Source organism: Musa acuminata, chromosome BXJ1-7 (genome assembly GCF_036884655.1).
Source record: "Musa acuminata AAA Group cultivar baxijiao chromosome BXJ1-7, Cavendish_Baxijiao_AAA, whole genome shotgun sequence".
Lineage (NCBI taxonomy): Eukaryota > Viridiplantae > Streptophyta > Magnoliopsida > Zingiberales > Musaceae > Musa > Musa acuminata.
The window spans coordinates 3,291,380-3,302,260 of NC_088333.1; the positions used below are offsets into that span (position 1 = coordinate 3,291,380).

Genomic DNA, 10,881 nt, shown 5'->3' on the forward strand with positions numbered 1-10,881 from the left:
AATTGCTCAATATTCAGCCTCTCTAAAGATCTTGCAACATAGCATTATTTTTTGGAATTCCGAACGATTAGATTGTGATAAAAATAATAATATAAGTGCAAATAGATGTCATATCATTCTTATTACCTATCCAATCAATATTTAAAAATATATAAAACAACAAACGAGAGTCATTTTGATAAAATAAGCCATAATTAATAGTATGATAAGGTAAGAGAAACAATCGTAGAGTTTGATATAGTAACAATATTGACTTCAAGATCATAAATATATTTTTATTTAGAAAAAAATAGACTTGTAGATGACTTGAACACTCAAGGTAAAATAAAAAAGAAAAAACTCGAAATTAGAGTATAAAGCTATGATACCAATAAAAGAAATTACTGTCTTAAATTTTAATTAATAATGCGTATGAATTTATAAGATTACAAAATATGATAATTATATATATTTTTTTAATTAATAATAAATTATTGATTTATTTGATATATTTTTTATGATTTAAAATTATTAAAATATTAAAGAGAATCATAATAATTTTATCATACACTATCCATCCTTCTTAATACTAATCTGGCGTGGTTTCCCCTTCCATCGACTTCCCACCTGTGCGCAACCGCGACAAGACACAACCGAAACCAGAGCTTCTCTGGTAGAGGCGAAGCATAGAAGAAGGATTACACTACGTGAAACCATGCACGTGAATCAGCACAACCATCATTACATTCGGTTCATTGCACCGGGGAGAGACGATGTGGAGTTCCACGCCCGGCCGCCTTTGTGCTTCACTCCACCGCTGCCAGAGCGTGCAGCCCCCACCGGGAAGCAGCTGTGCACAAAAAGCTAGCAGAGAGCACCCTAAGTTAGCTCAAAAGTCTTGTCGCAGGGGTCGTTAAGTCTCCATGATTGATCATCGGACATGGCCACAGATCGGAACCACACCACACCACACCACCCACAGTGTCTCCTCGGGAAGAAGACAACCATAATTATTAGCAGGATTCTAACGGGAGCGCACTGTGGCATCACATGATGCGAACACAGGAGAGAAACCACAGCTTCCAGTCGCCGGTATCGAGTGGTATCACTGGAATCCATCTCTACCGCCATGGCCGACATGTTGGGGGGAGCGCAGAGATGGGTGTTCGTGTTGCCGTGCACGCGAACCCCACATTTTCGTCGGACGCCACGGAACGTCCTTCTCTTCCTCTTCCCCCTCCACTGGTCACCTCTCAAATGTCGATCCCAGTCTCGTATAAGTGGCTCCTCACTTGATGTCACTCTTTGTTGTTGATATTAGGAAGATTCAGACAACGCGATGCATGACTCATGTACGTCCCCTATTGAAGGAATCTAATCACATACTTGATGGTAACAGTTGGATCCATCACTTGAGAAAGCTCTACTACTACGTCGTAATAGTATACGCCCGAGTGCAACTTCTCTCCTGGTTTCTGTTCATCCGTATCATGTCATCGGATCAAATTGTTACCCATTTGATCAGGTTAGATGGGTTGGGTTAGGTCAAATTGTACCAAATAGGTGCATAAAAAGCCAATGTACGATGTTTTTGTCGGATTAAATACGCACAATTACAGTGAAAGGCTACAACTATAGTAGCAAAAGACGTACGAACACAGGCCAAGCTTTCCCCCAAGTCTCAGACAAATCACGAACAGGGTTCATGGAGACCGTTCCCGGGTTGCAACCTGCTCCATCTCCCAGCGAAGACGCGCAACCACGTCGTCCTGCACAGGCTCGTATTCCTGCAGCTCCAATCGGTGTTTGGAGTCGAATTGAGAGCATAGTGTAAGAGGGAAGGGAGATACGTGAAGAGAAGAGCGGCCGTTACTTCGAGTTTTTGGACGAGGTCTCCGGCGTTGGACGCCGAGACGACGAGACGCCGCTGGATTGGCTGGATGAAGCCGTCGTCTACAGCTTTGTCTATGAATGCCAAGAGCGAGTCGTAGTAGCCGTCGACATTGAGCAAGCCCACCTACCATGCCAAGAGCACGCACGCTCTACTTACCCGAATGTTACCAGATATGTACGTAGAGCGGACGGCAAAGGCTTACAGGTTTGCTGTGGATGCCCAGCTGAGCCCAGGTGATGACCTCCAGGAGCTCCTCCAGCGTCCCGTACCCGCCTGTAGCACGGATACAAGCCGTAAAGACAGCTGAAACTGGGAGCAGTGGGGAGAGAAAGCTATGACAACCACAGGTAGAGATAGAGACCAGGCAGTGCGATGAAGGCATCGGAGTAGCGAGCCATTTCGGCCTTGCGCTGGTGCATGCTGGCCACTGGTCTCACCTCGCCTATTGTTTCTCCGGTGATCTGAATCCACAAACATGCAACCAACCATGCTTGTTAAAAAGATGGCATTTCAACAAGCACTTGGAACAGAGAAGTAATGGCGATCAAAGATGGTTCACCTCCTTGCACATTAGGGTCCTCGGGATAATCCTAGAAGAACACGACAAAGTGGGGATTAACAGGAGGGACGGACAGGAAGGAGAAAGCACAGAAAACAATGTTGGCACTGAAATCAATCTGTGCATGCTTACCCAATGACATGGCCACCACCTCTATGAACAGCCTCGGAAACCAGTCCCATCAAACCCACACTCCCACCTCCGTACACAAGGCCAACCTTCCTGGCCACCTGTGACAACTCTCCTTGAGGACACCATGATCGCAAGCTCACGAAGGATAAAAGGGAGCACCGGGAATCGAGCTAATTACCAGTTCTTTCCCCAGCTCCACAGCAGCATCCTGATAGCAGTTCCTCTTGCCAGGGCTGCTCCCGCAGAACACGCACACCTTCCTGAACCTTGATGGTCTCCCCACCTTGTTCTCCTCCATCTCGCGGATACTTGGAAGCTGCCACCCCGCTCTCTCTCTCTCTCTCTCTCTCTCTCTCCCTTCTATCGGCTCTTTCCGCTGCGCCAGTGTCACTTCTTCTCCTCATTATAAATACGACCTCTGTTTGCGGAAAAATAAACGTGCGGGTTGGAAAAATAAACTTAATTTATTAGGATATATGAAGTTAATTAGAAAACTGAAAGGTCACACAGATAATTGTGACCCGATTAAATGTAGAATGAATGAGGACAGCACGAGAGAAGGTACTGATAGAGATAATTTTGGCACTCTTCAGCTCTTTTTGTCACTTAAGTAATCTCTAAGTAAAAGCTCAGGAACCCCTACTCCATATGGTTATCAACAGAAGGTCACGTCGCTCGCTATGACTTCTAGGAATGAGCTTATACTCTTGATTGATACATCAGCAAAAGTCATACATCCACATTAATGATTGACCCATGGTCGTTCCCTATGGTCGCCAATAGGGGGTCACGTCGCCTACCCTGACTTCTAGAAATGAGCTCACACGACTCACTCCTAACTGATACATCAATAGAATTCATGCCTCTATATTTAATGGTTAACAGCATAGTTAGCATTCACCAATCTTCCCTTCACAACTATCGATAAAGGGATCACTCCCCGCTTAATCCAAAGCGACAATAAAGTTAGCTAAAAAACGTACCCCCAACAAATCACTTCAAATACCAAAGGACACACGCCAACAAGTTGCCCTCATTAAATACCTTCGCTATACAAGGTAAGGGAGGCCATGACAAATGCACGTTTAGGCTGCTCAGGTATAAAAGCTAGGCCTAGGATCATATTGGAAAACAGGAAAAAAGAGCTCGTCACTCTCTCACTTACATTATTAACCTCCCTTTCCGTCTCATTGATTTAAGTATCGGAGGGGTCGAGTCGGGACACCCCCGACACAGACCTATTGTGTAGGAATCCTGGTGCCATCCGAAGACGCAATCAGGTGGCCCAATAGCAAGGATGACCTAGCTCTCTAATTTGGCTCCACCATACAAGGGCCAGATCGTTCCTAGTGAACCACCTTCCTAGCAAGCTCTCCGCACCGACTCACCATGCTAGCTCTCAATGTCAGCAAGGAGGAGTCATTTGGAAGGACCGACACCATCGGTAGTGAACCAACCGAACTGATTCATCAGTCGACTGTTTCCATATGTTAATATTCTAGCACTAGAAGGAGGGCTAAATGTCATAGGAACATCCTTCCAATACTCCTTTTAATGAACACCCCAGTGAGGAGGTGCTACCCATGGACCCGGGCCCCTTTGAGTAGGGAGGGCATGCGCCCCCCCTCTCAGTAGGTCGATGCCTCCACTTCGACCCAAACACTAGAGCACTATTGATGCCTGCTCAATAACCCAAGACTTCCCCATAGGGTCGAGCACAAGCTCCCTACACATCCCGTTAGAGGCGTTCTTAAGCCTCACTCAGTAGGTTCAAGCCCTCACCGAGATGATACAAGCCATCAGCCCTCTCCTCCCCCAGTTGCCACAACTGACAACCCCAGTCAGGGGGGTGAGTCACGCTGCTCCGCGTCCCCCAACTATGAAATTCATCGCTCCGTCGAGCCACACTCACACTATACCAGAATCTGAGGCCCAATCAATCAACTCCTGAGAAGACTCGATGAAGGCACAACTCCAAGCCTGAATCGACAGTTGGACAAGGTCCAACGGTAGTTCCATCGTTCTCACAGTGAACCTGATGCACTCCATGTTTCTCCCTTTATGTGAAGCATCCAAAAAGAGCTTATCTTAGTCGGTTCCTACAGTGAACGGTAGAAACCTTTGATGACAGCTCCAATCCTACAAAGCACATTGTCGCATTCCGGGCCCAAATGCCCTTGTTCAGTACTTTGGATGACATAATATGTCGGGATATAGTGTCTGAAACCTCTCTTAATTTCTTTCTTTTTACAACTCACCAAAGAATTCGAGCTTCACTTCCTCACCAATGTACGACCAAAGCCCTTGGCTATTGTCTTGCTGGGGCTTAGGTAGAGGGAAGACAAGCCCCCTTATCCACCTTTATCACCCATTTTGCTAGGAAAATCCAAGAGATTCAGAATGTCCACTCCCTTGCTAATAACCCATGCCTTCATGATAGGCCTGAGGCCTACCCACCTTTTCTGGTCAAGAGATCTCCCCTGACCATCCCAGAGATGCTTTAAAGTGCCAATCATTACACATCAGTTAAAGCCATGGTCTTAGGATGCCAGGAAGAGACCAATAGGTGGGTGCACCACAAACCTACAGTCTTGGTCCCATAGTCACCCTGGAGAAGATAGTCATGAACAAATGATCAACGGGAGATAACAAGACGGCTTCCTCAAAACATCACCGGGACGGAAGAATTGGCACATAATGCCAGAAAGGAAAAAGCTGATAAATTTCATTATTACATAGAAACAAGCCCACAATCTGGGCCTAAGGATCCATACAAAATAAGAAAACAAAAGCATCAATTGGAGGAGGAAGAAAAGCTAGAGCTAGATCCATCGTCAAAGGAGATCCGACCCCAAGATGCTTTCATATCCTCAAGCAACTGTGCAAAGGGGTCCTCCTCTATGACCAACCTAGGATACCGAGTCTAGAAGTGCCGAAGGGCTACAAGGTACCCATAATGGTAAGAGTCCTTCGCTACCCCCATAGCCTTCGACAAAATCCCTCCGACTCCTTATACGCGGTGACCACCTCCTGCTCTCGATCGCCTGAGCAACATCGCTCCTTCACCTCCTGGGCTTCCATCTTGGAAGCCATCAACTCATCAAAGCCCATTTGCGACCGACACTCTAGTAAGCAATCCCGCTCTAGGGCCTCCTCCAAGCGACAACACAAGTCTCCCAAGCGCCACTCAGCCTTCCCTAGGCATCCCCTGGACTCTTCCAACTATTGTTGGGTTTGTCCCAACAAGATGATTGTATTCGTGACTTGGGCCTCAACCGCCATGGAGCCCCTCTCCAAGTTTGCCACCCTCGCCATGAGGCTTGTGTTTGCTTGGAACAATTGGCTCACCAACATCCCTGCATTGTACACCCTGTCGACCAGGTATATGACATAGTGGTGGTGCTACTCAGAAAAGCAAAATCAGTTTTGAGAAGATATAAGGACCAAGAAACCTAGGCCCTTACCAAGGCTTCATTGCGGTAGCACTGGTCGACTAGAGACTTAATGAAAGCCTGGTATATCAACTTGCCCAGAACTAAGCAAAGTGACTCGTGATAATACTCACTCACAGTCGCGCTGCTCTATCACTTGTTGGGAAGACAACATCACATGCACAATAGAAAGTAAAAACAAAAATTGATTTCTCAAAATAATTTAATCGGATTGTCGTGCGATGACCGAGAGCGTAAAACTCAAGTCGATAAAAAACCGCGTAAGAGGTGTGAGACATTCTTACCTAGAAGAACTCGTATATCTCCTAAGATCATAGATCCTAGTCCTTAAATGCAGGAGCTCTCATAAACTCCTCTCTAGCAGTGATCTATACAATGGTCGCAACAACAACGCACATCCTCGCATAGCACGTTCTTTTCTCGTGATCGTGCACTGCCACACAACATCACACAAGGAGGGATCGGTCCCTCTTATTGTCCTCTCACACTAGAGAGGGTGCAGTCGGTTGGAGGAAGAAGGGGGGAGGAGATGAGGAGGGTGGCGGCTAAAAGGGTTTAGCTTATGACCCTTCCAGCCCCAACTCCTATTTATGAAGAGTCTCCTTTAACTAACCCTAATAGATCATTTTTAGTATGTATTGGATCTCCATCTAATAATTATTAGCTTAATGAATATTGAATCTCCATCAAATAACCACTCTAAACTCTATTGGGTCTCTCTTAATGATCCATTAAAATATAGACTTATCGGATATTCCATATCCAATGACCGAAAATATTTAGGGTCTATGTTTATATGCGAATTGGTCTCATTATCATGATCTCATCGTGATCAAATTCTCATTACACGTATATAAGGACATACAATACACCAATCAAACAATATAAAATGAGATAAATACTATAAAATGAGAAAAATACTATAATAATAATAATAACAAAAAAGATTGTACAATGTGTCACACATATTATCACTCACGTGATTGACTTACAGGGCACTTGTAACTAGTAAGTGATACTAAGACAAAGTCCTACCATATAAAGATATCATAATAAGGTCGACGGATGTCAGAAGTAGCTCGTCTTCCACAAGGCAACACTCGTACAAATCTGTATAGGGGCAATACAAAGTCCAACATAAGAAGTGCATGCCATTGAAGCCACAATCATCGCACGACAACGGATCTTGGAAAAGAGGCATGACTCCCTAAGTAGCAGACGATCCCCAACATAATTAAACCACAAGCGATATAAGTCCCAAGGATGGGAAGGTGTGTCGTAACCCAATGTGCACCATGGGCGGAGCACCCGGGCAGCAATAACACCACCCATCACAGCATCACCCACAGTGAGTCTATCCTCTTGCTTACGCAGTCAAGTTATCCTCCCGCCTACACGGTCAAGCCAAAACCCACCACAATGGGTCCATCCACCCACTTATGCAATTGATTTATCCTCTCTCTTATGTGATCAAGCCAAAACCCATCATAATGGGTCCATCCTCCCGCTTATGTGATCGAGCCAAAACCCACATAATGGGTCCATTCTCCCGCTTATGCAGTTAAGTCATTCTCTTGCTTACATGATTGAGCCATCCTCTCACTTACGGGATTGAGCCAAAATCCACCACAGTGGGTCCATTCTCTCGCTTATGTGGTCAAACTATCTTTCTGCTTATGCGATCGAGCCATCCTCCTGCTATTACGATTAAGCCATCCTCTCGCTTATGCGGTCGAGCTATCCTCCTACCTATGCGGTCGAGCCATCCTCCAACTAATGCGGTTGAGCCAAAATCCACCACAGTGGGTCCATTCTCTCACTTATGTGATCGAGCCAAAACCCACCATAGTGGGTCCATCCTCCCGCTTATACGGTCGAGCCATCCTCTTGCCCACGACGGTCGAATCAATACCCATTATGATCGATTGATACTAATCCTCCTACTCATGTGGTCAAGCCAACACCCGCTACTATGAACCTACAGTCTCACCTAAGCGGTTAAGTACCTGCCCCCAAAAGCAAAAGAAGGGGTAGACCCAAAAGCAGGCCCAACCTCTCATGTGAAAGGGAAAGGCAAAATTGGAGAAAGAAACCTCCTGACGTAGAAGGGGAAGGTAAAAATTAAGAAAGAGTGAACTCCTATGCGAAAGAGGGAGAATGATGATAAAGAGGGAGGAACAAAGAGAGAGATCCCTTTGGTCAACACTTGTCTAAGCAAAAATCACCCTAGTAAAGCACAGCCCACCCCAAATGGGCCTTGCACCAACCACCACGGTGCCAATAACAAACTCGAAGCTAAACAATGATCACATCACTATGCATAAATGCAGGAAAAGTGACGTCTTTCAAGACCTCTATTCGAAGCTCCGAAGAACGTCTATTCTGGGGGTCGAATGATAGAGATAATCATAGCACTCCCCAGCTCCCCCCACCATGTAAGTAACACCTAAGCAAAAGCTCAAGAATCACCTACTCCCTACAACCACCAATAAGAGATCACATTGCCCGCTTTGACTTCTAGGAATTGGCCCACACAATCCACTTCTAACTAATACATTAACAGAGGCCATGCCTCCATATCAATGACTGACGACATGGTCATTCCCCATGATCGCCAATAGGAGGTCAAGTCACCTGCCCTGGCTTCTAAGAATGGGCCCACACGATCCACTCCTGACTGATGCATTAACAAAAGTCATGACTTTACATTGTTGACTTACGACATGGTCTGCCTTCTCTAGCCTTCCCTTTCCGACAATCAATAAAGGGTCCACTCCCTACTTAACCCAAAGGGGCAAGGAAGTTAGCCCAGAAGCATCCCCCTAATGGACTGTCCCAAGCACCGAAAGATACATACCGGCAAGCCACCCTCATTAATGCCTCCATTGTAAAGAGTAAGAGGGGCCTTGGCGAATGTACGTTCATGTCACTTAGCGCCTAAGTATAAAAGACAAGCCCTAGGTCATACTAGAAAAGGGGCTTAAAGAGGTAATAGCTCTTTACTCACTTAGCACCCAAGTTCTCGCTTAGCGCTCAAGGGGACAAGAGCTCTTTATTCTCTCACTTACATTGGTAACCTTCCTCTCCGTCTCACTAACTTAAGTATCGGAGGGGTCGAGCTGGAATGCCCTCAGTGTAGACTTGTTGTGTGAGACCCCCGATGCCATCCGGAGATGCAACCAGGAGGCGACCCAACAACAAGACGAGCCAACTCTCTAATATGACTCCACCATACAAGGGTCAGATTGCTCCTATTAAACCACTTATGCAGTAGGCTCTCCACATCGATTTGTCACGCCAGCTCTCCACGTCAGTCAGAAGGAATCAAGAAGGACCTGTACCTTCGATAGTGAATCAGTCGGACTGAACTTACCAATGGACGATTTTCATGTGTTAATAATGTATATCTGATTTATAATTACCCTCTAAATTATTCTGTGGATGAGGGGCTTAAGTGTAAGGAGAAAGTGCACGAAGTGAAAATGTAAGTGAGAACGAGGGCTTCCGTCCATCGTACTCTCACCACCTCCAAAGTCAGATTCCAACAGCATCCGTAGCCATCATAAATCAACTGCTACAAATGTCTTGTCGAATAACATGGAGGAAATAAATACTGACAAAAGCAATAATAGAATCCACTATCCAAGAAACTTTTTTGTGTCTTCCCCACAAACCTTCCCTTTGATAACAATCTTTAAATGTACCATTACGATCTTTGTTTTATTCAATTTCTTGATTTAAGTCGATTATTTTATGTGCCAGATCTAGCAAGAACTTTCTTTTTTTTGTTTCCATGCTTTGGAATATATAGATTCGGACTCAATACTTTTCCATATATAGATCAAACCTTGAAAATGGTTGGAGAACAATTGTGAGTTCTTTAGGTGGCATTCAAAAGGTCAGTCTTGCCGAGAACCATCTGTTCTAAGTTTACTACGATCTGTCCCTTTCTGTGGTGTGATCTGTAGGCTGAGTTGCTTCATTCAAGATACTAAGAACAGTGGACTGGTGATATGTCCGTCCGATATAGTAGTCTTGCTGTTCACATACTAGTTCTTGAATCCTTACAAATTTAAATGATTGATTCATTAAAAACCAGAATGATGGAGCACATCTGTCCCCCAAAGCAACATTGATGATAAGACCATAGAGAGAACAATTATTGTTTGTCATTTCTAGATTTCATGCACCCATTTAAAAGGATAAGACTTTGACAGTTCATCCTCGACTTATCTTTGGAAGAAACAAAAATTAAAGGGATGTTGAACTCCTTGATGTCATCTGTGTGAGAAAAAGAATACAGGAATCAATCTGCTGATTTCTATTATTGTTTTGCACTTGAACGAACACTATCTAATCTGTATACTCGAGCCATTCATAGCTTCTTTGTTTGGCTGCACTATAGAAGAAAAATAGTTGATTGGGTTTTATAAGTATGTTCTTAGTAGTATCATGTAATGCTTGTTTTCTCAGTGACATGCCTTCAACCACTTGGGCTACTGAAGAATACAAAGAATCCTCATGATAGTTGCAACTTTGCTTTCTGCACCAGTTGGTTTTTGTACTCTCCACTGCATCTTCACAATGAAATAGAGTTGGATTGGGTTGTCTCCATCTTTTCATCAATTGTGGTAGTTTTTGTGATTTCTAATCAAAGCACAATAAGATTGTATCTTCACAAACTATCCAATCCAAACAATTTTTATTTTTGTTATGATAACGAAATAAATAACTTATTAACTTATTGATTTTGAATCACCGATTCAAAAAACTTAAGTTAATAATGATATATTGAGTTTGACATCGTCATCAATAATAATATGTTTTAGAATCAAATCTTAATATGGTACACGTTAACAGCTATC

General features: G+C 44.3%; 1 protein-coding gene across 1 annotated transcript; it reads right to left on the bottom strand.

Moving 5' to 3' along the window:
* Positions 1–1,682: 1,682 nt before the first annotated feature.
* Positions 1,683–2,862, bottom strand: LOC135680094 (probable cytokinin riboside 5'-monophosphate phosphoribohydrolase LOGL10). Its single transcript, XM_065194082.1, has 7 exons — positions 2,743–2,862; positions 2,565–2,662; positions 2,433–2,463; positions 2,235–2,334; positions 2,076–2,146; positions 1,853–1,996; positions 1,683–1,766 (listed from the first exon to the last, which is right to left on the bottom strand). The coding sequence occupies exons 1-7, from the start codon at positions 2,860–2,862 to the stop codon at positions 1,683–1,685; spliced, it is 648 nt and encodes a 215-aa protein (XP_065050154.1).
* Positions 2,863–10,881: the final 8,019 nt, after the last annotated feature.